At 36.0% G+C, this 27,535-nt stretch overlaps 1 protein-coding gene across 3 annotated transcripts in view; it reads left to right on the forward strand.

Moving 5' to 3' along the window:
• The first annotated feature begins 639 nt into the window (after positions 1-639).
• Positions 640-27,535, forward strand: part of RABGAP1L (RAB GTPase activating protein 1 like) — a 605,798-nt gene continuing 578,902 nt past the window's right edge. For 2 of the 3 annotated variants that reach the window (XM_044674101.1, XM_044674102.1), the window contains exons 1-6: positions 640-798; positions 3,765-3,953; positions 8,191-8,193; positions 13,425-13,632; positions 15,079-15,253; positions 25,893-26,050. In XM_044674101.1, coding sequence (XP_044530036.1) covers positions 660-798; positions 3,765-3,953; positions 8,191-8,193; positions 13,425-13,632; positions 15,079-15,253; positions 25,893-26,050 — 872 coding nt within the window. In that variant the 5' untranslated portion in view covers positions 640-659. The remainder of the gene's footprint in view (positions 799-3,764; positions 3,954-8,190; positions 8,194-13,424; positions 13,633-15,078; positions 15,254-25,892; positions 26,051-27,535) is intronic. The other variant, XM_044674100.1, reaches the window with a different exon arrangement.

Raw genomic sequence — 27,535 nt, forward strand, 5'->3', positions numbered from 1 at the left:
TTGACTCATTTGAGAGCTTTTTGTTTGTTTAGATAATTAGGGTATTATCTGGGGAAAGACACAAAGCTTGAGGTGGTTGTAATTTTATCTTAAGTAAAAATAAATAAAACAGAACTTCATTGACCTAGAAAAATCACTTTGTGGCCTCCAAACACTTGTGCTAGAGGAGGCATGTTATCTGAAACATCCAGATTCAGTTCATAAAATTCTTTCAGGGACTTTTGTTTTTCTTGATTCTGACCTTCTGTCCCCCAGCCCCCAGTTATCCTTTTCACCTATTAAAAAAAGAGAACCCATATTTCTACTGGAAGTTTACTGATATTAAAATAATTTGCACAGCCCATTTAATTTACATTTTGGTGGGGTTCGTGTTGTTTTTCAGGAAACAATATGATTCTGGTAGTCGGGAGACTCAGGGTGAAAAGGATACATTTCCTTTGTACATAGCTCAATTTGAACAGGCAGTGTAGTGTGGGTACCCTCGAGCTAATTATGTAGCCAGCAGGATTCCTTCCTGTTCATATGAAGTTTTGCTTGTTTGTTTTTAATGACTAAGAGTTATTTAAACACATTTGAATATTTTAACTGGCAGTATATTTTTTCCTTCTCTTTGTAGTTTTGGCTAGGTGAATGTGGCAAGAGAAGTCTGTAGCCCTGAAATGGAGGTCAGAGCTTCATTACAGAAGGTTAGTGGGGCATCTGATTCTGTGGCCATGCTGAACAATGAAGAATTTGTTTTGGTGTCTCAACAAGCAGGTGATACCTCTTCAAAAGATGATGAAAAACCTCAACTAAAGGTATATTTTCTTTTCCTCAAATGGCTTCCATTTATTTGTTTAACATTTGAATGGGTTATAACTAAATATGTGGAATCAAGTTTTTCCCCCTCTTAACTGTTGATGAGTTCAGAAGACTCCAGTTAACAATTATTTACCCAGAAGCTGACATTTTTCATGATCTTTTTTGTCTTTTGGATTTTGAACTGCAAAATAACAACTGCAAAGGGTAAGATGTCTGGGGAAGTAGTTGAAACTTTTTCTGATTTGGTTTTTAAGGGGGTTATTAGATTTCTCATGTTTCTGTTCATTTATGCTGTTGACCTCTGCCTCAGGATAACTGAATAAATAATCAAGTCCACTATGTGTTTTACTTTTGCTTCTGTGGGTTTTGTTTCCTTTTTGAATTTTATATTGTAGATCAAGGGAACCTTCAAGTTCCTTGGTCCTGTTTCAGTGGCTGCAACTTGGATATACATGTATGGTCTACATTTTTAGCATCTGAGAGTTCTCACTAGGAGATGATTCTCTTTCTTATGCATTTTCAGTGACAAAAAGTAACAAAGTAGTAACAATCTAACTGTTTAGACCCATGAGAGCAGTATAATAATTCAAACACATTTCACTTAAATGTTTGCTGACTTCCTAATTGCTTAGAAATGAAGATTAAAAAATGAATTGAGTGCCTTGAAAAAAGTTGTAGGAGTAAAAAGTTTTAGTGATGCTATTTATTACTTTTCCAAGTCATTTTTAAAAAACCTTTCCTTCCCTCTTAGAATTGATAAAATTATCAGATTAGTAAGGGTTAGGAAATTGGGGTTAAGTGACTTGTCTAGGGTCATATAACTAGGAAGTATCTGAGGTCAAATTTGAATCCAGATCTGCCCAGGTGTACACCTCGCATTTCTATCCACTGAACCACCTACCTGCCCCTTCTAATTCATTCTTGAATTCTGTTACTTTCTTTTTTTTAAATTTAAACATTTATTAATATTCATTTTTAACATGGTTACATGATTCATGCTACTACTTTCCCCTTCACCCCCCGCAATCCCCCTACCCATGGCTGACGCACATTTCCACTGGTTTTGTCATGTGTCCTTGATCTGTTACTTTCTTTTGAAAGATAGATTATGAAAGATTTAAGAGCAAGTCAAACATTTGGAATAGAGCCTTTGAATGGAAAGTGGGTTAAAATGATGAAATTCTGACTTTATCTTCAAAAGAATAATACTTTGTTAACTTAATGAAAATATGGTATTTAACATTTTGGTAGCAAGGTTGAGTCATCTTTTATTAATTTTAATTGTACAGATGTATTCTACCTTGTGTCATTATTTCCCTGAAAGCAGGACATTGGCAGAAACCGGGTCATGGGAACAGGGTGGAGAAAAGATACACTGGCTCAAATGATGTTAAAATGGAGTTTTCATAAAGGAATTTGGTTATGACATACTATCAGTATTGCCGAGAAGCATTAAGGCACAATAGATTGACCGTGGAGTCAGGACAAAGTCCTGCTTATTCCACATACTAGCTATGTGAACATGGATAAATAATTTAGCCTCTCAGGGCTTTAGGCAACTCTCTTGGGGCTGAAAACTACAGGCAATTTACCTCTCTGCCTTAATCTGTGAGTTGGTAGAGGGAGTTCCCAACATTGAAATTACAGGTCTTGAACAACAAAAAATAGTTACTGAAAAACAAGGTTCGTTAGGTGATTTACTAGATATGCGATGCTAAATACATATGGTAATCCTAGCTGCATCATTAAATACTGTTTTTCTTAACCAATATTTGGTTTAAAATGACCTCAGTGAAATAATTTAAGAAATCAATAGGACAAGAGCTTTCCTTACTAAATGAAACCATTGTGACTAAGTATTGAGAAGATGGTCACAAATGACAGTTTACTTGAACTTCACTGTATACTTTCCTTCCTTGTTTCATGCAAAGATATGGAATAGTTGTGCTCATCGTATACATTGTATGTATTTGGTTTTTATAAATTGAATCACTTTTTAAATGCAGTAGAGGAAATTGTATCCCTATAATTTCATGGTGAAACCACAAGAGAATAAGCAACCCTCTCTTTTAGCGTCTTTTTTTTTTTTTTTTTTTTTTTAAAGTTTGAGACGAAAGTTGTCAGGTTTGGTACAATTTGTATTTTCTTTGTAATGTAATGCTTTAAATTGTTTCAGGCTATAAAATGTTTTGATTTGTGTCTTGCACATAGCAGGTATTTATACAACACATTGCATTTTATATTTATGTAGTCTGACTCTAAGTCTGTAGACAAGTTTAAAGTTAATTGCTGTTCTTTCTTTCTTTCTTTCTTTCTTTCTTTCTTTCTTTCTTTCTTTCTTTCTTTCTTTGTTTATTTATTTATTTATTTATTTATTTGTCTATCTATCTATCTATCTATCTATCTATCTATCTATCTATCTATTCACTTATTCATTAATTTATAATATAAAATATTTCAAATGAGGTAATATTTGTAAAAGTACTTTGCGTGACACATAGTAGATGCCATATAAATGCTTATTCATTTAATGCTTTCCCCCAACTTCTAAAGTTTTTTTTTTAAACTCTAATTTCTATGTTCTAGGGTCCCTTCTCTTTCTAAAAGTTACTTCTAGTTCAAACTTTCTATGCACTAACATTTTGTGATAATAAGTAGCTTTCTTAGAAAACAATTATTCACAATTCTTTGTCTCTCCTCCCTCTCTACTTTTCCCTCTTTCTTTTCCTTCTCTTCCCCTTCATCAGTCTTCCCCATCACCCTCTTCTCTTCCTCTCTCTCCTTCCATCATTCTTTCCTTCCTTCCTTCTCCCTTTTTCTACCTCCCTCCTTTCCTCCTCTGTCTCCTCTGCTTTCTTCCTTTTCCTCCCTCCTTCTCTTTCTCTCCTTTTCTCTCCGCCTTTCTCTTTCCCTCCTTCCACCATTTTGTGTATTTCTCTTACAAAATATCTTTCCTTATTGANTCGTCTCCAATGGAGATGAACAGTTAGAGAAGGCAATGGAAGAGATTTTAAGGGATTCTGAAAAAGGTCAAAATCATCTTCTTGACTGTGAAAGTTCATCTGAGATTTCTGATCATTCATTTATTGATGTTTCAGCCAACCAAGCCAATAGACCTTCTCTCCAATTAGTATTGGATGCTTCTAATACAGGTATCTTACTGCTAGTGCATAAGAACAATTGGATAAAGTTCAGAAAGATGTTTCAGAGAAATGTTGGGAATAAATTACGATTTAGTATTTGTATTCCTCATGACCTCTTTAGGGGAGACAACTTTCATTTTTTTTTTTTTTTATTTTTTATTCCTGAGACGATTCCTGTTCATAGAGATCAAACATTTTATGAAATCAGCACCCAGACCAAGATGTTGCTGTTGTCCTTTTAGTACAAATTGGACTAATTTATGTTAGAATTAGGATTTGGTGAAGATGGGATAAGTGTATTTTTTCTAAATTAACATGTATTTATATGAAATAATATGAAAAATATGCTCTAAAGTTTCATGGAAAATATTTTCTGGTCTCAACTAAAATATCACTTTAAAACTTTTTAGCACTACATTGTATTTGACATAATGGCTTACATTATGCCACTTGGTGGTGTGGTGAATAGAGTTGGCCTGGAGTTAGGGGGACTTGAATTCATATCTGGTCTCAGTTATTTTATCAGCAGCATGAGCTTTGGCAAATTACTATGCCAATGCTGGCTTCAGTTTCTCCAACTGTAAAATGAGGATAATTAATAATAGCACCAACTTCCCAGGGTTGTTGTAAGATTTGAATGACATATTTGTAAAGCATTTACAGAGTGCCTGATGGAGAGGAGTTATTGTTTGGTTGTTTCATTTGTGTCTGATTCTCCATTGATCCCTTTTGGGGTTTTCTTGGCAGAGATACTGGAATGATTTGCCATTTCTTTCTTTCCAGCTCATTTTACAGGTGAGGAAACTGAGGCAAACAGGATTTAGTGAATAGCCTAGCTAGTATTTGTCTGATACTGGATTTGAACTCACTAAATGAGTCTTCTGGACTGCAGGCCCAGTGGTTATCCATCATCAGGTTACTCTGGCAGATAGTAGGCTTTTGATAAATGATTATTCCCTTCTTCCCTTCCTCCTTTTCCAAAGAATAGGGGCAATTTTTGATGTTTTTTAAATTTCTGTTTAAAATGATCATGCCATGAGGTAAATAATTTGTACTGCAACTACATATTTGTTTCTTTCATAGATAGTATTAAAAAACATTTTTGTCTTTTTTGCCTAACATTTTATAGTTGTTAAACTCCTCTTTTGAGTGATTATTTTTTAATTTGTTCTTAATCCATTCAGATAGCTGGTATTTGAGTATTCTAAATGCCCAGTTCCATGTGCTAGATATCAGGAAATGCAAAACAAAAACAATACACGGTCTCCATTTATAATAAATTAATAACCTATCCTTGAAGATTAAACTATAACATGTAAAACAATTATAACACAACTGAGTGTAGAAATATATTGACCAGATTTAATAGAATTCCTGAAAAAGGGAAGGTCATTGTGGACTATAAAAGTCTTGAGTGATAGTGGGCGGCCCATGAGCTAAGTCTTGAAGGATGGACAAGATTTTGATGATTAGAAATTTCACATTGATGCAAAAGCTTGAAGAGTTGTTAATAACTATTTACCTATTTTGAAACAAATTAATCTCTGTGGAGTTAAAATAAAAGGCCAGTGGAGAGATATGTGGAGGGAATAAATAAGATGCAGCATATTTCCACTTATCAAATATATGCAGGAAGTGGTAAAATATTTCTTTGAAGAAATATCTTATTGAAGGAGCATGATCATGTGGCTTGACTTAGTGATAACAGATGGGTAATTTGAGTGCTGTATTGGTACCCTTAAAAGCTATGAGGACCTAGAGAATGGCTTTCCATATGTTTACTAATATATCCCTTGTGGAGGACCTGGGAAAAAAACGAGCAAAAATTACAAAGAATGAAAAGTATGGATGAATTACCATCTGTATTATTAGAAAGAATTCTAACATGGATGTAATACTAAATCTGTTGGGCTCATTTGTTCATCTTTTTTTTTTTTTTAAAACCCTTACCTTCCATCTTGGAGTCAATACTGTACATTGGCTCCAGGGCAGAAGAGTAGTAAGGGTAGGCAATGGGTGTCAAGTGACTTGCCCAGGGTCACACAGCTGGGAAGTGAATTTGGTCATCTTTTGTCAGCATCCATTCTTCCACTTCTCCTCTTTCCCCAGTAGGAAGTTATGCTGCTAGACAGTCATTTGAAGTAGAGATGTTGGGGGCCCTTTTATAACTTTGTTTATCACCATACATCTTCTGACAAGGTTAGGCTTTATCATAGGAAAAGAGAATATGTGTAGGGTCTAGAACCTACTAGAGTTCTTACCTGTATATGGGCCAAGACCCAGTATATATTGCTTAGTTTCCATTTTGAGATTTTCCATGAACCTTCTGTAGTGGTTTGACTTTTTTAATTTGGACTACAGCCTTAGATTGGGAACCATTGAAAATGTGCTTCTTTCTCATTCCCTGTACCGGAGCATGCTCTCCTATTCCCCCTCTCCCCCCATTATTATTTCTCTATTTCTATCTTATGGTCTCTTGTCTTTTTTTAAAAATAGATTTTGGTATAGAGACTTCCACAGATCTTTCGAAAGCCTATCTGTCTGCCTGTCTATCTGTTTCTTTATGAGTAGGCTTACTCAGGAAAGAATATAACAGGAATATTAATTTATCATTATGGATGTGCTTTGTGCTATGATTCACATGGCCTTCAGCATTTTTAAAGGACCATATTACTATTTCTTAGTGCTAGTTCAAACAAGGAATTCAGAACAAAAAAGACGAACATAATAGAATACATGAGATACAGGTTTAAACTGAATAAACATAGATCAAAAAATTCCAGAGTTGCTAGGGATCTCAGAGTTCATCTCCTCTAACCCTCAGCCACAGCACGACCCCAGTTATTACACCCCAGCCTTGTCTTGAAGACAAGGATTATTAGTTAAAAGCTACTAGAATAAAAATTTCAGTTCATTTTAAGGAACTATTTCCCAGCATTTAGGTCTATCTAAAAAAGTGGAATGGATTGCCTCATAAGATAAGATGGAAAATGGTAGTGTATGTAGGATTTTCAGTCCATATCAGTTATGTTCCAAATTTTTCATATATTGAAGCACTCATTAACTTTCAGTCCATTCCATATTTTGGGTGCTAGGTTTTATCAGTAGTGTTTGTATGTGTATACCTGCAGATGTATGCCCTATGAGTGTTTAGAAATTGAATCATTTACCTTTTTTTTTTTAGTTTTCTTTTTGTCTTCTCTTTTTTTAATGAGTCATTTCAAGAACTACTGCTCCACACCCATATCCAGATTGAATAAAGAAAAACAACAAAGCAATTATATATGTTTGACAAAATATACACTTTGCCCTGCCTCTTTTCTGAGGGCGAGGAATTGTAGATTTAGAGGTGGAAGGGACCATTGGGGTCCCTTGTACCATCTCTTTCTTTGACAGCTGAGCAATTGAGTCCCAGAGAAATTGTCACTTGCCTAAGTCTTTGATATTGTGTATTGTACAATACTTATTGTGTATTGCATACTTTTGGTTCTGCTTATTTTATTCTTTATCAATTCTTTCATTTTCATGTTTTCCTAGGATTTCCTTATATTTATCATTTCTTAACTCAGGGAAAACATGTTTGTTAAACCCTAAATTCATATATCACAGTTTCTTCAACCACATCCCAGTCTGTAGGTACCCACTTTGTCTCCAGCTTTTTGCTATTACAAAGAGTGCTGCTATGATATTATGGGATTAGTTGGAATGTTGGATGACAGCTGTCTGGGCTAGGCTAATAGAGGAAAGTTTCCAGGGCTATTGTACTTACCCGCCTTCCAGTGGCGTTTGGTCAACAGTTGGTGTTGATGATTGTGGGTTCAGCAATGGAAACATACAATTAAAAAAATGATTAGTTGAGGGTGAATTAGGCAGCTAGGTGGAGAAGTGGATAGGGTTTTAGGTTTGTGTTTAGGAAGATCTGGATCCAAGTCTAGCCTCAAATCCTTACCAGCTGGGTGACTCTGGACAAATCACTTGACATTGTATGAACTTATCTTCTGGGACTGTTATGTGGATAACATTATTATTACAATGTAGAGTTCATACATTCTCTTTGGAGTTTAATGGGCAAGGAAGTGACATGGTCAAACTCGTGGTTTATGAATATCACTTTGACAACTCTTTGGAGAGTGAATTTTAGTGGGGAGAAACTCAAGACAGGGAGACCACTTAGGAAGCTGTTGCAGTAATTCAGATGAGAGATGATGAAAGCCTGAATGAGGTTGGTGGTTTTGTGAGTGGAGAGAAGGTAATGGAGAGGAGAAAAGTTGTGGAAATAGAAAAGACAAGATATGGCAACTCATTGGTTATGTGGGGTTAGAGGGAGAGTGAGGAGTGGAAGATGATACCAAGATTGTAAACTTCGATGATTAGAAGTTTATAGACATGTTCAGAGGAGGGGTGGCTTTGGGGGAGAAAGGCCACATAATGATATTGGCAGTGTAGATAACAATCTTCTGGTGCTTGTTCATTTGTTCATTTTATGCATTCTGTCCCATTCCATAAAAGAAAAAGGAGAGTCAGAGAAGCAACCCATTCTGGGACACCTGCCATAAGAGTGAAGTGATCTTCAGGGAAAGGTGCAGGAATGCTGGGGTTGGTGGAATTTTGCCTACATGATTGCTTGGGTATTGGTTAGGATATTTAACCCTGAGAGACTGTGGTCTGGGACAGCCACCAGAAAGCCAACCATTTGAGGGGCAAGAGTAATAGTGGGTGCAATTGGGTGGACAGGGGCACAGGAAAGGCTTCATAAAGAAGTTGTTGCTTGAACTGTCAAGAGAAGAGTTTCGTAAGGATGAAATGAGGAGAGAATACATTCTGGGAATGGGGGATGGCATATTTGATAGGATTGCAGTGTGCAGGGGAGGGAGTAATGTCTAGTCTGTCTGGAAAGATGTGTGGGGGGCAGATTGTGAGGAGTTTTAGAAGCTAAAGTTTATATTTAATCTTAGAGGCAATAAGGAGCCCCTAGAGTTGTTTGAGCAGAGGAGTCATCTGTCATGTTTAAGGAAAATTACTTGATATTGATAAACATTCAGATTTTTCTGTATTCTGATTTCAACTAAGCTTACCAGCCTAATTTCTTGAGCACCATGCACACGCTCTCCTCTGCAGTATTTTAAACCTTGTCTTGTTATCTCCCAGCTACCTCTGATTTCATACAAGGTAGTCTTTGTGTATGTGATGCGATCCTCCTTATTTTTACCTGTGGAAATCCTTCTCTTTCTTTGTATCTTCACTTGGATGCCGCTTCTTTAATGAAATGGTTCCTAGTTCCTTGTATGTTTTCTCTCCCTTGGCAACATTTCTCAGAACAATGATCTATAAACTTTTGTGATCTCATACTACTATCAAGAATTTTTTTTCCTAGTACTTGGGCTAAGAGTGGAGAATTAGAGAAGTTTACCGATGGCAAACTGCCCAACTGCTTGTGTGGGTGCTTATTTCAGAGTCAGGGTATAATTCCCCAGAAAGGCTGACATTTGCATCTGGCTCAGAAGGGAGGAAGGTTGGGAATTTGCCCATATGGAGGGATCGGGTAGAATGGGGAAATGTGAAGGGTAAGTGTGGTCATGTTTGAAACATTTCCTATGATTGGCTCTCTTGGCAGGTAGGGATGCAGTCCTATGATTGTTGATCCCAATTTGTGGATCATGTTATGGCTTCTTAGGTGATTTCCATTTTGGAGACCACCAGTCTAGAGCACTTTGCCTCAATATCTTTCCACAATCACCTCATTTTATACTTATTTGTACATATATTGTATTTACCCTCCTCCCCCCCCATTTGATTGTTAAACCTCTCATGGCAGGTTCCATGGTTTTTCATATTCATATCTCTAGCATTTATTTTAGTGTTTTCCATGTCATGAATGCTTAATAAATGTGTATTGACTTGCCCAGTTCTTAGCCATAGAACCCATATAGCATGTCAAGCAGCGATACATTTGGACTAGTTGTCCAGAATAGCTGTGAATATGGACAGACCCTTCAGGTGTGAACATCAGTGAAAATAGTTGAGGTGCGGTAGACATGAAGGTTTTTAAAAAGGCACAGAATGGTTAGTCAATTCATTGACTGGAATAAAGAAGCTCTTGCTTCGAGTTGGCAGTATTTACAAAAGCCACGTTCAGGCAGTGCCAAAGCTGATAAGTTTGGGAGCAGCAGAAGCAAAAGGAAAGAAGGAGGAAGAAAAGAAAAAAAGTGAAGAGAAAAGAGAGCAAGAGAGCAGCTGATTGAGAGAAATAGTTCTAGGTGATAAATTTAATGAAAAGTAGGCTGAGCAGACCAGACATGGCCAAATGGAAGGAGTGAGAGAGAGCATCCGTATAGGATCCATTTAGGAGCATCCATATACAATTTAATAAAACTCCTAAAGGTGTTACTGTGTTCAGAAAAGCATAACTCTAGATATTTATCACAATGCCTTCAATTTTTCACTAAGTAAACTACAGTTTACTAAGGCAGGAAAGTTCTGGATAGGTTTCTATCAAGGTATTTAAAGTTTTTTTTTTTTATGTTTATTATTCATTTAGCTCTCTCCTTCACTCCTAAAACAAAAACAAAAAAAACCCCAAATCTTACCTTCTGACTTAAAATTGATGGTGAGTATTTGTTCCAAAGCAGAAGAGTAGTAGAGTGGTAAAGACAAGCCAGTTGGGATTAAGTGATTTGCCCAGTGTCACACAGCTAGGAAGTGTCTGAGTTCAGATTTGAACTCAGAATCTTCCATCTCCGGGCCTGGCTTTAATATTCACTGTGCAACCCCTCTTTCTTTCTTTCTTTCTTTTTTTTTTTTTTTAACCCTTACCTTCTGTCTTGAAGTCAATATGTGTATTGGTTCCTAGATGGAAGAGTGGTAAGGGTAGGCAATGGGGGTCAAGTGACTTGCCCAAGGTCACACAGCTGGGAAGTGTCTGAGGCCAGATTTGAACCTAGGACCTCCCGCTCTAGGCCTGACTCTCAATCCACTGAGCTACCCAGCTGCCCCCTACCCCTCTTTCTTTACTTTTGTTCTCTCTCTTACTCTACCTGATTTCTCTACTTCCTTGCTCTGGTATCCATCTCTCTCTATTCTCCTCCCTCAAAATTAGTTTTTTAAATGAGGTATTAATCTATGTTTTTGAAACTACTGCTTCACAGTAAGGATATATTATGATCTTCTATCTACAATTCATAGTACTTAGGTTTTCTCTGCATTTTCCCAATGCCTGGAATATTAGGCTGCATATAGGAATTTGATAAATGTCAGTCAACTTATAACTGAATATATTGTAACTGCTTCTACTATCAACTGTCACTTTTTCTATTCCCTGCCTCTCTATACACACACACACACACATTTTTGTATGATAAGTGAACATGAAGAAGAATAGGGTATGAATCAGATTGTTTGGGGAAACACACACACACACACAAATGATAAAAATAGTTTACATGCTGAGAGCTCCATCTGGCTAGCATGAAAGCTTTTTTTTATTCTGCTATTCCTAGTATACAACTGCCTATTTATTTCCTACTGTAGATAGATATGGAATTTAGAATTTGAGATTGTAATTTATGTCAATTCCATTAGATATCTGAAGCAGATGAGTTCAAAATATTCTTTTTTTTTTTTAAACCCTTGTACTTCAGTGTATTGTCTCATAGGTGGAAGATTGGTAAGGGTGGGCAATGGGGGTCAGTGACTTGCCCAGGGTCACACAGCTGGGAAGTGGCTGAGGCCGGGTTTGAACCTAGGACCTCCTGTCTCTAGGCCTGACTCTCACTCCACTGAGCTACCCAGCTGCCCCCTTCTATCTAAAACTTTTAAAGAACATTTTGATTTTTTTTTTTGCTTCAGATATCTAATGGATGAACATAAATTACTTCAAATTCTAAATTCCATTTCTATCTACAATAAGAAATAAAACTGAGAATGTTATCAGACCTTCAGAATATCAACTCTTGTAGGCTCGATTTTTATACCTCAGGCAACAAGGAAGTTATGCCAGTAGTTCAATCTCTAGTCTTCTTCAAAGCTAACCAAATACCTAGGATAGTCTCCTTATTTCCTTGAAGGGAAATGGAATCAATCCAAGCAAGGCAAATGTTATTCCTATCACTCAATCCTTGCCCTTAAAGAGCTTATAGTACAACAAGGAGGAGAAACACGTTCCCATATAACTCTAATGCGATGAAAGAAGGGCTCAGGAGAGGTCAAGACAAAGCACTGTGAGAAAAGTAAGGACAAAAAAGTTCTACATGAAGAAGAATTAGACAAGATTCTGTTAAAAGTAGTATCACCTGAGGTGGATCAAGGGATGGAGGCAGTATTGCAATGATTAGAAAATCAGGAAAGGGAGCAAAGGCACAGAGAGAGGGATGTTCCAGTGTAGGAGACAATTAATGGTGTATTTTGGCTGGAACATAGCTCCTGCATAGGGTAAAGTATAGGAGAAAGCTGGAAGGGTTCCAAACCATGTTGTTGAAGGTCTTGAATGGCAGGCTGAGGACTGCATTTGATACAGTAAGTGTTGGGAAGTATTGAATGTGTTTGAGCAAGGATATTATTTGATGAAACATGCATAAAGAGGTTACTTAAGGAACAGAATGAAGGGTGGATCAGAGTAGGGAGAACCTGAGAGTCAGGACCAAGAAGGAGGTTCTCAGCCACATTCAGACAAAACTCATGAAGGTCCAAGTTTGGATAGTAACAGTAAGAGAGGAAAGGATGAGCCTGATGTGAGAGAAATGATGGAAATAGAGTCAAGAAGAGTTGCCATTTGATGGGATGTGGGTGATAAGGAAGAGTAAAAGATGATTCTAAAGTTTTTAGTCTTTTTTGGGAAGACAGAAGCTGATGATAATATCAACAGAAATAAGGTATGCTCCAGAGTAGGTTTTGTTTTTAGGATCATGAAGTTAAAAAGATTTACAAATTTAAATTTAATTAAATGAAAAATTAAATTTAAGTTAAAAAATCTAGATTTAGGTTTTTTTAATTGTATTTTATTGGTGAAGGCAATTCAATTTCATTGGTGTGGATTAGTACCTTTTCTGTTATTCCAAGTATGGGGAGAATTGCCTGGGGCATTGGAGGGTAAATGACTTTCACAGCCAATATGTATTGGAGTAGGTATTAAATCTCCAAGTTTTTCTGACTTCAAGTCCATCTTTCTGCTTTGCCAGGTTACCATTCAGAATTATAAGTGCTTAATAAATATCCCTTGATTGATTGATTTCTACAAGGGCTTCAACCATTTAGTTAACTCCCTAAGTTTTACAAATGAAAGAATTGAGGGCCATAGAAGTTCTGACTTTGTCAGGGTCACATAGTAGTAAATGAAAGAGGCAAGATTTGCATCTAGGCCCTCTGACACAAAATTCAGACATTTCATCACCAAATGTAATTCTGTGTGTGTGTGTGTGTGTGTGTGTGTGTGTGTGTGTGTGTGTGTGTGTGTATCTTTTCTAATTTTTTTTTTCTTCTTGGAAGTTTCTACTCTTCGACCGCCTTCTCCCAGTGAACCACCTGAGGAAGATAGTGTATTATTTAATAAACTGACCTATTTAGGATGTATGAAAGTTTCTTCTCCTCGGAATGAAGTGGAAGCTGTACGAGCAATGGCAACGATGAAATCTTCATGCCAGTTTCCCTTCCCTGTCACTCTCTATGTGCCAAATGTTCCAGAAGGCTTTGTACGGTGAGTTCTAATTGTTTTCCCACTCTCCATGCTTCAAGAAAGAGTTAAATTTGAGTTGAATTTCATCTATTTATTTCCTTACTTTTAATTCAATTTTATTTTCAGCTCCAAATTCTTTCTCCCACCTTTCCTTCTCTCATTTTGGGAAAGTAAGAAAAAACTCATTAAAAACATGTAGTTGAGCAAAACAAATTGCCACATTAGCCATATTAAAAATACTTTTGAGTCAATTAAAAAAAATCTCTCATAAGACTGACTTTGAATGCAGTTTTTTTACTTGTGCATATAAAAGGAAGATCCAGTTTGTTCTAAATCCTTGCTTCCTGTTTTCCAAGTGTAACTAGAAGTGAGCTGATATTTAATTTATGAAATGGGCCAGGCATGCCCTCTTCTTGGGTTATTCTCCTGGAAAGACCACAGCTGGCAGCAAGAAATGGGGTGGCAATCACGCTTTAATTAAACATAGAAGAAAGGGGAACAAAAAGCCTAAAAAAAGCAGACATAAATGGTGAAAAGTGATACAGAGGGAGATGTAGTGTGGGGACAAAGAGAGTGGGATGCTGAAGGGAAGCAGACAACATGGGAAAGAAGATGAGGAGGGTGAGAGACACAAAAAAATCACTCTTGTCACTGTGGATTAGAGTTGGGAGCTTTTGACGGTATAGATCCAGTGGAGATGGAAGAAGGCTTGGGAGAGGAACAGGAGTTGGAAGTCTTATTTTTATAGGGTTTTTAAGGAAAAAAGACCAACTCCTGTCTGTGCCATGTTTGGGTTAGTTCATTAACATAAATTCAAATAATTTCAAAGTCATCATCTCACTACCTTTTGATGTTCTACTGTGGAGGTCTGGAATTTGTCTGAAACTTAAATATCCCAGGATCAGAAGTTTGACAAGTAGCACCTACAAGGTTTCTCCTAATTCAACACTTATTACTAGAATGTGAATTTTAGTAATACAGTTTGCAAATTATGTTCCTTTTGTCTTTGGGATGAAATAGAACAAATAGCTAACATTTATGCAGAGTTATAGAGTTTGCCAAGCACTTTACATGACATGGCTAGTGACTGCTCATGAAAGGCACCAATGAAGGGAGTTAAACCTTGGCTGACCATTAGTTGATACCAAGGAGTGACTACTGACAGTAATATCAGTCTGTTTCAGTCACAAGTTTTTAAATTTTTTTTTATTTTGATAGAGAGTAATGGCCTATTTGTTATGGTAGTTTTAATGTATTACCACGAGCTCCTGGGCATTATATTTATAATTTATAAACTACACATGCTAATGAGATCTAAGTCCAATCACTGACCATGAGCCCACATTTATTTAAAAGCTCCTTAGTGTCTGGGATGGGACAACCCTTTTTTCTAATTGTAATACTAGAGTTAAAAATGAACAATGGAAAATAAATTTTGGATCCTTTTAATACCTCTTTGCTTTGCAGAATAATAAACCAATCTAGCAATGTGGAAATTGCATCATTCCCAATCTACAAAATACTTTTCTGTGCACGTGGCCATGACGGGACAGCAGAAAGTGATTGCTTTGCATTTACAGAGAGTTCTCGTGGGACAGAAGACTTTCAGATACACATTTTCTCCTGTGAGATCCAAGAGGCAGTAAGTATAACACATCCCAGCAATCTGCCAGAATGAGGAAGTTAATTAAAACAATATTAGTAGGACTTACATCTGGAGTAATTAGTATTGGGACAGGACTGTCCCTGTGATTCACTCAAATTCCTTGGTGAGGAAACTAACAGTACAGGTGGGCGCCTTCTCCATAACTTGCAGACCTTCAGAGCTGCCTAGAGCAGAGGGTCTTCCCATTTTGGTCTCAGGACGCCTTTCCATTCATAAAAATGATTGAGGTCCCCTCTGCCCCAACCAACATTCTTTTGTTTATGTGGGTTATATCGTTGGCATTTACCATAATATGAATTAAAACATGTTAGTATTATTATGAAAATAATTTTGACCTCTCAGAACCCCTTGAAGGGTCTCAGGGACCCTCAGGACCACACTTGGAGAACTACTGGCCTAGATCCCTGAGAAGTTAAATGACTCACCTAGGATCATATGACCATTAAGTGTTAGAAGAGAGATTTAAAACCCAGATCTTTGTGGCTCCAAGGTCAATACATCAATGCACATACTGTAAAATGTAACAGTGGAATTTGAATAGATTTCTTAAGAGGAAGTCACCATTTGTGTTAGCACAGAGGTACATGGAAAGAGTTTTTTAGTGCAGTTAAAATAGTTTAATTTAGTAGCTGTAGGGGAAGGAGAAGGGAATAAATATTTATATAGTGTCTACTCTATGCCAGGCATTGTGTGGAATATTTTTTTCCCCTCACATAGATATCTCATTTGATTCTTATAACAATTCTGGGAGGTAGGTGCTTTTATTATTTCCATTTTACAGTTGAGTAAATTGAGGGAAATAGAGATTAAAGTGACATACTTAGAGTCATACAGTTGATAATTGTTTTTTTTTTTTTAAACCTTTAACTTCTATGTATTGGCTCCTTGGTGGAAGAGTGGTAAGGGTGAGCAGTGGGGATCAAGTGACTTGCCCAGGGTCACACAGCTGGGAAGTGTCTGAGGCCAGATTTGAACCTAGGACCTCCTGTCTCTATGCCTGACTCTCAATCCACTGACCTACCCAGCTGCCCCTGTTGATAATTGTCTGAGGACAGATTCAATAGATTCAACTGAATCTGCACCTAGTGCTCTATCCACCATGTTCTAGAGAAGTCAAATTGCAAAAAGTTTTTTTCCTTAGACTTTTTTTCTTACACAATCAAAAAGGAAAGGGTAGTATCTGCCTTAATTTTTTAAAAAAATCTTGTCTTAGAGTTGTTACAGGTATTGGTTCCAACTGTAATGGTGGGGCACCAGGGATGTTATTATTATTATTAAAATGTAACCTAAATGGTTTGTGGGTTCACACTGAGTTGAAGGAGAGACAGGACCAACCAGGAGAGGGAGACCAGAGTTTACTGCCAAGCTTTTAACTGACACAGGAATGGCAGTTGGCCCAATAGTCACTCAGCCACCCTAGGCCAGGGTCTATGGAACCAGCAGGCAAAGGTAAAATTTATACAGTTTAATTGAGGGAAATAATATTGAAGGATGGGAATAAGGGATTCTATACTTAAAACCTGAGGGCAAACCACAGGGGGCAGGGAAGGACTTAACTACACTATCCTATTGACCTAAGCCAGGCAGGGCCCAAAGGAAGCAGTACTGGAGTCACAGAGAAAGCTCCTTCAAACCTGGTTCCAGCCAGGTTTGATCAGCTCAGCTAAAGGGCCTGAGGTTGGCTTTCAATTGGGATCTCACAGTAAATCCAAGGATGGTCACAGGATGCCAAGAGCCAACTCCACCAGGTGATCCAAGGTACCCAGGTAGGGAGAGTGAGTTTGAAATGCTATCCACCAGATCCCAAACCACTTCCCCACCTGGTGCAGCTCTGCAAGTCTTGTCCACTTGCTGAAAGCCTTCACCTCTCAGGATCCCAGGGAATCTGGATGCAGTTTTTCCCTAACTCTGAGATCTCCCAGGGCTAGCAACAGTTATGTCCAACCACTAATGGAGTCTCTCTCAGCACAAGCCCCACTTCCTGCTCCTTCATTCCATCTTGGAATCCTCCAGCCCTTCCTGCTAAGTCCAACATTAATACTAAATAACCCTCACAACACAAGGCAGAGGAGAGGTAAGGTCTAGGTAACTGGGGTTAAGTGACTTGCTCAGGGTCACACAGCTAGGAAGTGTCTGAATTCAGATTCACTCCAAGCCTGGCTCTCTCTTCCATGAGCAACCTAGTTGCCCCTGCCATCACTCTTTTTTTTATTTTTTTAGACATTTTATAGCTTTATTTAAAAAATGGCCTGGTCCCCATCTTATTAAAATGCTTGTATCCTACTCAACTTCACATGACCTAAAGGATTACATATTCCCATTATAACTTAAAGTACATTTACCAAATAGAATTGAAATGAAAAGATAATGACATTAAACTCACCAGCGACTCCAGTAAAGGTCTGTAATCCCCATTCCCTAGCAGTGACAATTGCTTTCATTAAGTTATGAATTGTCACTGTCATTTTGACCAAGATCATAGATGCACTGAGACCATTTATAGAAGAAGGCTTTCAGGTACACCACCAAGATCAGTCATAAAGAGCAGAAAGGGAACAGTTTTATCATTTGGGAGATGGTGATTCCTTCCTCTTTCACTGACACATCAGTTCACAGCAACAGCCACTTCCTGGTTGATCAGAAATTGAAATCTGAAGTTTGAAGATTCTACTGCTAGTCACAGAAGTTTCCACTGAAATCTCTGACATCATTCCCATGCTGCTGCCAAGCTCAGGGTCCTGATGAATTCTGTTGGAAACTCACTTTTCTTGCCACATGCCATGATTCTTAATTAATGGATTGTTAAATATAAATTCTTAAAAAACTCATATAATAGCACTTAATCTATGTAAAATTTGTTAATCTTGGAATAGTGTTTATTTTACAATTTTTCTTTTTGTTTAGTTTTTTAAACTTAAATTTTTTATTTTATTGTTTGCTTTCTTAAAATTTTCAGGTAATTCACTTCCTTCTCTTCCCTCCCCTCACTAGAGAATGCATCATTTAACTAGTGCTTATTTGTAAAGTGAGATAAACAAAAGGTTGATTTCTGCTCTGAAAAATTGAATACAGTGAAAAATTGTGTTCTTACTTAATGCCAAGGATTTTCAAAGTACTAGCCAGTTTCTTCCACCATTTAATCATTCAATCAAGAAATGTTTATTAAGCTCCCACTCTGTGCTAGACACTGTGTTGTGTTGGAAATACAATGAAAGGCATGTTGGACAGTCAGTCCTTGCCCTTGAGCAGCCCAAAATTCAGTGAGGGAAGACCACACAAAAAAGAAACTGAAGAGTAGGGAGAGGATAGGAGAAGGAGTTGTTACCAGTGTGGGGATAGGATGAAGGCCTGCAACCAGGGATGGAAATGATTGGAGGAAATGAGAGTTTGATAGTTAAATTCATTTTGCAATATGATGATTTTCTGGATGTCATAAAGTTCAGGAAAGCAACTAGGTGGGAAATGATGAGGATTCCCAGAGACCTCTTCTAAAATGATGGAGGATCATCATTATCATCATTTTAGGGAAAAGGACTCCAGTGGTTAAGTGACTTGTCTAGGGTCACATAGACAGTATGTGTCAGAAATAAGACTTGAATCCATATTTTCCTGTTTTCTCTATTCTTTATGCTGTGATACCTTAGTTTAATTTATATTAAAAAGATATGGAGAACAGTTATCAAAGTTAAGAATGAAAACAGAAAATGCTACACTGCCAGTACATTGTGCCTCTTATTAAGAATTCAAACATCTTATTGATTCTGTACTTCTCTAAGCATAAAGATTCCAAAGGGCATAGACACTATCTATGGGTCACAGAAGAAATAATGTCGAGAGAGAGAGAGAGAGAGAGAGAGAGAGAGAGAGAGAGAGAGAGAGAGAGAGAGAGAGAGAGAATGTATGNGCTATTTATCTGAATTTATGTAAGTATGTATGTGAGAATGTATGTATGTATGTATGTATGTATGTATGGAGAGAGAGAGAGAGAGAAAGAGAGAGAGAGAGAGAGAGGGAGGAACTACATCTGAATTTTACAAATTCCATTAGATGTGAGGGAAAATAGATGGGAGATACCTGGTATTTCCAGTTTCACCCCTGTTGCTGTTATACTTGTCTGACTTTTGGATTCCTGGAGCCTACTGGCACTGAAATGAATTTGGCAAAATGGAAAGAATCTATTGTTTGATGGATCAGAGTTTGTTGAAGAAGGAAATGAAAAAGATGTCTTTCTCACTATTTTATGTAATTGTGATATATATCACATATATGTACATATATACACATAGTATATTATAATATATATAAACACATAATATAATAATATAATAAATATATAAAATATATAAAACATTCATAATTTGGGGAACCTTTATCCATCTCTTTTGTGGTGATGTGGTGGTTGGGTGGAGAATGTTGGCCATAGTTGTAATATTCAAATAGTGTTTGAGTAATGCTATATTCTTCTTTTAGTCATTTTGAAAATGCTGTGATTTCACTTCCAAAATTTCATTGTACATTGCAAAGAATTAAAAGGAAGTCTAGGGGCAGCTACATGGATACTTCCTAATATGTGACACAGAGCAAGTCACTTAACCCCCATTGCCTAAACCTTATCTCTTTTCTGCCTTGGAATCAAGTTTTAATTCTAAGACAGAAGGTAAGAGTTTTTTTAGGAAAGAGGAAGTTCATATACTGCAGTTAGCTTATATGGAATAATATTCCCCCTAAGATATTATGTAGCATTTGTAGTCAAGTATCTTTAACCTCTGAGGTTAAATTCTTAGTGTGTAAAGGAGAAATAAGCATGGATTGGTGTTTATTAAAGATTTCCTGACCTTTATTGTAGGTTTTATAGCTAGAAGGGATCTTGTGTTCATTTCCTTCATTTTAAAAGTAAAGAAACTGAGGGTCAAGGAATTTGTGTTTTACCCAAAGGGACTTTGGTAAAGTAGGGGTTACTATGCCCCTTCAAGTATGAGTGTCTTTTAAGAATCTGCGCTGGCCCTTCTTGTCTTCTCTCTCCTCTCACATGACCACCTCATCAGTTCATTGATTTAGTTCTTTTTCTATCTATTGTGCCTTTTTTTCCCCCCATCCTTAATGCTTAGTGCACGGCCTGGTACAGAATAAGAATTTAATAGTTGCTTACTGACTAACCCTTTGGCTGTGTGTTCTAATTGTCATTAGAACAGGCATTGCTGAATGGTTTTTTTTTCTTCTAATTAACTTTCTTTCATTTTTTCATTTTTTGGCCAAGTTTTGATGTTTTCTAGAGAAAAGCAGTTAATAGAATCAGAATTTGCTGGCAGTATAAGTGCTCTTCTCTGTCTCCCCCACCATGCTTTTATCAGCATCACTAACTAACATCTGTAGCCTCATTCATTGTTCTTCCACTATAGACCATTGCAAGAAAAGACCCTAAGATTGATAGAAAAAAGGGTCACTGGTGGAGACGGCTTCAGGCCAAGCTCCTTTGACCTTTTGTGTTAGAAATATCCACAGAGAGTGATTATCATGTTTGACATTGGTAGAAGTAGATATTTCTGCAAGACTCCTCTGAAGAGGATTTTAAGCATCTGTGAGAAAGAGAAACTAGAAGACGTCAGGAGTTTAGATTTGATCTTTGTACTAGGGGGATGAAATTCTTGGTCACTTCTTTATAATTATAAAGGAATTTAAACAATCATTACAGGAGCTGGTCAGTAACTTGGAAGAGAGTCAACATTATCCTAATACATAACATAATATCTTTTGTACATTGTCATAACCAATTTACCTTAAACTTTTGGTTTACAATACAAATCATATATCATTGTAAGCAAACATGACCAATTTCTAACAAATCAGTTCTACACATAGTTTACATTTAAATGCATATTTTCAGTTTTTATAGAATAAAGTACATGTTTTGGTAAAACTCAATAAATAATAATTTTGTCAAAAATCCAATACTTGTGACTGCTTAGGTTACAGTATTATTTTCCATACCAGATCAAAATTCAGTGAGGCTGCTAATTAATACCATAGGCTTTAAATTTACTGTGAGGAAGGGGTTAATAGGTTTATAGAAAGTTTTAAATCTTTTGCAATATTATTTACAAAGTGTCCTGATTTTGATTTATTTTGACATCATATCCTAGTATGTGTATATTGCTTGGGAAATGAGGACAAATCTTTTTATTACTAGCAACTTTGTTTTTCTTATCCTCTTGCAATTTAGATTATTGTACCTGTAAAGTTTGCATGTTTTAACCTTGATATTAAATTACTCTCAATGGATATTGTTTTAAAACTTCAGAACTTTCAAATGGACACCCCAAAATATTTTTACATAATTGATTAAATTTTACCAATTATATTCTGATATAACATTTGTTGTTTGTATTTTGCACTAGTTTTTTCTCTCCATGTCTCCTCTTTACCCTTATAACAGAGGAGAGGTAATTACACTTAATTGTCTATAATCAACAATGTTATTCCAAGTCCTATATGATTTCTGGGCCGGTCAAATTTTTCTAATCAAATGCATTATTTATTGACTCTGTTTGCATATCACATTTGTACATCTATCCTTATCTAATTCAGGTGAAAAATAAAATTTCTTTACAGTATAGCTACATACATACTTCATTTTTAATTATCCACTGACAAATTGTATTTTAATGCATGTTAATCTTCATTGGTATTTCACTGTAACAGATTAGTAATATTTGAACTTCTTTTTTCCTTAAAAATCTTTAATTTTTACATTTTTGATTTCAATTCCAGTTTACTCAAATAACATTTTAGGCATGGTCAGACAATCAACACGCTAGGCATTATTTGACTAAGATTTAGTATCTTAAAGATGTTAACTTTTGCCTTTTGTAATATTTTTTTAAATAAAGATAACCACTTCAATTGAACCAAATTTTTGTATAGGATGTGTCATCATTTTCTAACTTTAACATTTAATAAAATGGTAACTTTGGAAATTTCTGAAAATTTAGGAAACTTTAGGAAATTTCTAAACAATTTTTATGGGTATTAACTGTCTCTTTTTTCTCTATATATTTTTTCATTTTCATAAGTAAACCTAACGTTTAATTTAAACCAATTCTTTTTTTAATATTTTCCAATATTTTCCATTTTTTTGCCATTTATTAGTAATATCTGTGGTTCCCCCCTTTTTATATAATTTGCATTCCAGTTGTGATGAATTGGGGAAACCTGCATTCTTACAGAGCTTGAGTTGGCACAAGTTTCTTAAGCAAGTATACACCCAAGTGATTGCTGTACTTCTCTTGAGTCAGTGTTTTACAGGTAGCTGTCTATATACTTTGTTCTTACACATAATTATATTTTAACAAATAGGATGTTAACCCTTAGATCGTGAATTTCTTCTAATACACTGCACATAGTGTATTAAGGTAATTTTTATATCCTAATCAAGTACAATGCTGTTTAAATTTCCATATTTATAATATACCAAATTCTTAATGCATATATCGTTTTCATATTTCCAATTTTTTTTTAAACCTTTACCTTCCATCTTGGAGTCAATACTGTGTATTGGCTCCAAGGCAGAAGAGTGGTAAGGTGTAGGCAATGGGGGTTAAGTGACTTGTCCAGGGTCACACAACTGGGAAGTGTCTGAGGCCAGATTTGAACCTAGGACCTCCTGTCTGTAGGCCTGGCTCTCAATTCACTGAGCTACCCAGCTGCCCCCCCATATTTCCAATCTTTGAAACCCTAATGTTAATTATATTTTTACCTGTTGCTTAGTATAATAGTACATATTTTTAAAGTAACAGTTTTACATGTTCATATGTCTATCCAAATTTTAGATCATAAGAAAAAACTTTTTGCATCAGGCTGGCTATTAAATGTATTTTGTCAATTCTCAAATTTAGTTTAACAAACATTTTTGGTAAGTCTAAATCTGTAATCATTATACATTGCAAGTCTTAATAAACAATTTTTTCACTATAAGTTTTGTACATTCCTAAATTTTTGCTAAAATTTTATTTTTAACTGGTAACCAGTTATCACAATGAGTGAATTTATACTATATTATCAATACCTATTCAAATCCTTAGCACAATTTTTAAAATTATATATATATATATCAATCTTTAATATCAAGTCTAATTGGAAGTGAGATCAAATTGTGAGCTAATTGTGGGATCAAATCCTTTTTTTTTTCTGATCTTTTCCTTTCCTCAGGGAACCCACCCAAGAAAAGGGAGAAGAAAAATTGCTGAGCATATATTTTTGCCTTTTTTCTTTGTTAATATTTTGTAATTGTGGGATGAAATTATCCTTTTCTTGTCTCTATCATTTCTACCCTTCCTCTCTTGTGGCCACCGAGAAAGGGAGAGAAGAAATGTTTGACAATTTTATATACTTGTCCTTTATATGTAACCAATTAAATTATTTTAGAGTTTAGGAGACCCCCAAATCCATAAAACCCATAAACAATGTTGTTTTTTGAATTTCCCAAACAGCCTCTGTCTCCTCCATTCTTCTGGAATGAATAGAAAAGGGAGAGAGAAGAAATTTCTCAAAAATTAAAACATAGAACACATAGAGCACAGATAAAACATAGAACATGGATCGATAACACAGACAGCAGAGACATATCTTGGATATTTCATACATTCTCTGACAACATAGAACATAAAATTATGGACTAGACTCTTACAAATCATAGCTGCACAACTAAAGAAATCTGTGGAAAAATGAGACTCATTAATAATGAAGGAAGAGAAAATAAAAGAATGCTTGGGGGATAAGAACATTGAAATTATTTGGGATAATCTGTAATAGCTATCTGCCTATCATTAGAGATATTATTCAATGTAGTTATCTAATTTATGCTCCCTGGGTTATCTATTGCGGCAGCAGAGAGAAGTTTTAATTTGAACAGGCCTTTTACATTTCATGAGTTAGTCAGAAAAGGGGTTAACTTTTTGTAAGAAGTTAGGGCTGACATTTGACAAATCTCAGTTGTAAGTTACTTTTCATGCTCCAATAGTTCCTGAAAGCTTCCTAATTTTATTTCCTAATCGACATACGCACTTTTCTTCTGAGAAATTTAGGGTTTTTTTGAGATAGCATTAGTGGAAAGGGGAAAAAGAGGTGGGCAAGAAAAGAAGCTAGTTTGTCCCATGTTTTTACTCCTGACTATAAGATACTTTCCTTGCCTTTAAATGCTTCCTGCCAAACAGAAAGGGGAGGGTTTCTCTTACCTGTGACCTGTGGATGATGCTGATCAGAATGCCATGTGCGATTTGTCGAGTTTACGGGTCACAGAACGGGAGAAGAGAATTGAGGTTGGGATCCGGAGGGCCACAGACAGACTTTCAGATTCAAGGCCTGTTGCTGGTCAGTGACAAAATTTATTGATCACAGCTAGTATTTTATAGAGAAAATGACGTAAGCTAAGGGTAAGTTTTTCACATACACAATGAATATAGATAATTTATCATTCTTTTACAATAGACTTAGTTTACCTTACTGAAGCTTAGACAGAGTTTTCTATAGGGTAATAAATCACAGGTAAATATGTAACCATCTAGCCTAGATTCTCAGGGAGATATTTGCTTCAGTGAGTAGAACAAGGACATCCAGTTTTTGCCAAGTACGGCAGGGAGGGTGGAAAGGATGGGTTTTGGGGGCCTCATGTGAGGAGTGCTACGTGTTTGGCTTTTTCTAGACTCTGGCTTTGATTTTCCTGGGGCCTGCTCTCACTACTGGGGGCTATAGAACTTCATGTTCTGGAACGTGATTATACTCTGCTTTATGAATTTTGTAAGTTAAGAATTCTATAAACTTCAAATTGGTGAATGGTAGGGCTGTCAGGATCATCTTAGTATAACCTCTTTATTTTTACAGAAGAGGAAACGTGTAGGCCCAGATGGGTGTAGTTTATTGTCCAAGGTCACACAGAGAGCCAATACCAGAACAGAGATCACCATCTATACTTTTCTCCAGACTCTCACTATATTATTTATTTATCGAAATTTACTTATTTATTTTTAAATTTTTATTTATTTATTTTTATTAAGATACATGCATGCAATGCTCCCCATCCTGGATTTCCCACTGTCAATAGGCCTAAAGTAGACCAGGCAGGTGTTATTCATTGTGGTGGAGGTAGTTGCCAGTAGTTCATCTCAATTGCCCATTCACCTAGAAGTCATAAATAGTTTCATATTTTAGTTGTGAAGGTTTCTGGTTACTTAAGAGTGTTTCATCTATGAGTTAAACTTAGATAATGGAAGAAGGAAGGAAATTATCGCTTATGTAGTGCCTATTATGTAAATCTACTGTGCCTGTGAGGTAGGTATTGTTTTTGTCCTCATTTTACAGATGAGGAAACTGAGGCAGAAGTCAACTGACTTGCCCAGGATCACATAGATTGTAAATAAAAGAGGCTGGATTTAAACTCAGGCTTTCCTGATACTAGACCTAGCACTGGAAAACTGCTGAAATTGTATGTAAATTTACCACTTGTAAAGTTTTGACCAGGAAAAAAAAAAGACTTAAGTAGGTATAGATACTGTGGGGGGAGGGAGTAGAAAGTAGTTAATCCTTTGTCTAACAATGTTTTTGCCTTTATTCTTTCATTTAGGTCAGCAGAATTTTATACAGCTTCTGTACAGCATTTAAGCGTTCTTCCAGGCAAGTGTCAGATGTAAAGGACTCTGTTCTTCCTACCCCAGACAGTGATGTATTTACCTTCAGTGTCTCTTTGGAGGTCAAGGAAGATGATGGAAAAGGAAACTTCAGGTAAGGGAGGTAGGAAATAGAATGAAAATAAGTATACAAATAGAAGACCAGCCAATGCAGAGTTCTAGAAACAAAATGGTGGCATGATTCTTTAAAATGATGTTGAAAATTTGTATTTTTTTTTTTATAATTTGGGTCTTGTTGAGCAGAGCATACCTCTCCTTTACATCTTCATATAAAATCCTTCTTTTCAAAGCCTTTTTCAAGTTCTGCATTTTGCATAAAGTGTTTTCTGATCCCTTTAACTGAAAATAATTTCTCCTTTTAAAAATATTTTTGGAGCACTCTTTTTTTTTTTTAACTCTTTTGGGCTTATCATATTTTCTTTATATTGCACTAAACTTTCTAGTGGCAAGGCTCTGTTGCTTTCTGCTTTTGCACTTAGTGCCCAGGAGACTCTCTTATATATAGTAGATGCAAAATCAGCATAAATTGAATAGTTATGTATATTTCTTTTTTTTAGTCACCTTTCTCCCCTTTTTTGTATCCTGTCTTATTATAAAATGGCCTTTTGGTGGAATTCTACTTTCATCCTTCTAGTTAGTAGGAAGATTTGAAAAGTACATTTTCTTTTGCGTCTCCTTGACTAATTTCATTAGCTGAATAAGCTAAGCAAAACAGAAATAATAATAATGATAAAAAATGACAGTATTAATTAATGTTTATTTAGAAATAAAGTGTGATCCGTAGTTAGATTTCACTGATCATTGTTTGGAAAAATAAAAGAAGAATCTAAGTTAGTCTATATTGCTAAAATTTGAGCAGAGTGGCGTCTTGCTTGGTTTCTACAGTGACATTTGTTTTTTATCAGTTGGAGGCTGAAGGAATAGTGTCAAGAAGGTCATTTGGTAGGTAATATTGATGAAGGGTGCTAGTAGCTAATTAGCTATAAGAAATAATTGTAAAAAAAAAAATAAAGGGATAGAGGAGTCTGAGTGTATACTTGAGAAAGTGACTTACTTTTATCTTTTCCTTTTTTAAATAGATGATGATATCATTGGATAGCATTTTGTTTTAGAATAAAATATTTATTGCAGAGATATCACCTTGTAGATGAAGGTCCATATTATTCAAAGTTATGGTTTTTCCAGCAGCAACATATTGCTGTGAGTTGGAAAGGGAGATAAGGAAAACTGAGTGCTACACAATTGATACTTTTGAAGTGTGGTACTGGAGAAGACTTTTGAGAGTCCCTTTGACAGCAAGGAGACCAAATCAGTCAGTACTTAAAAAATTAATTCAGATTATTCTTCGGAAGTTCAAAAGCTTAACTTAACTTCGGAAGCTTAACTACCAGCCTGGCATGTTATGGTCCATGGGGTCATGAAGAATTGGACGTGACTAAGTAACTGAACAACAAAAAATTTATTGCCTTCCTGATGAGTAAATATGAAATTGATGAATGATTATTCTGTGTCTGAGCAGAAGAGATAATAATTTTGTTTGCCAACCCATTTCATAAATATAAATTGTGTAGTTAATGAG

This window comes from Gracilinanus agilis, chromosome 4 (genome assembly GCF_016433145.1).
Source record: "Gracilinanus agilis isolate LMUSP501 chromosome 4, AgileGrace, whole genome shotgun sequence".
Classification (NCBI taxonomy): domain Eukaryota; kingdom Metazoa; phylum Chordata; class Mammalia; order Didelphimorphia; family Didelphidae; genus Gracilinanus; species Gracilinanus agilis.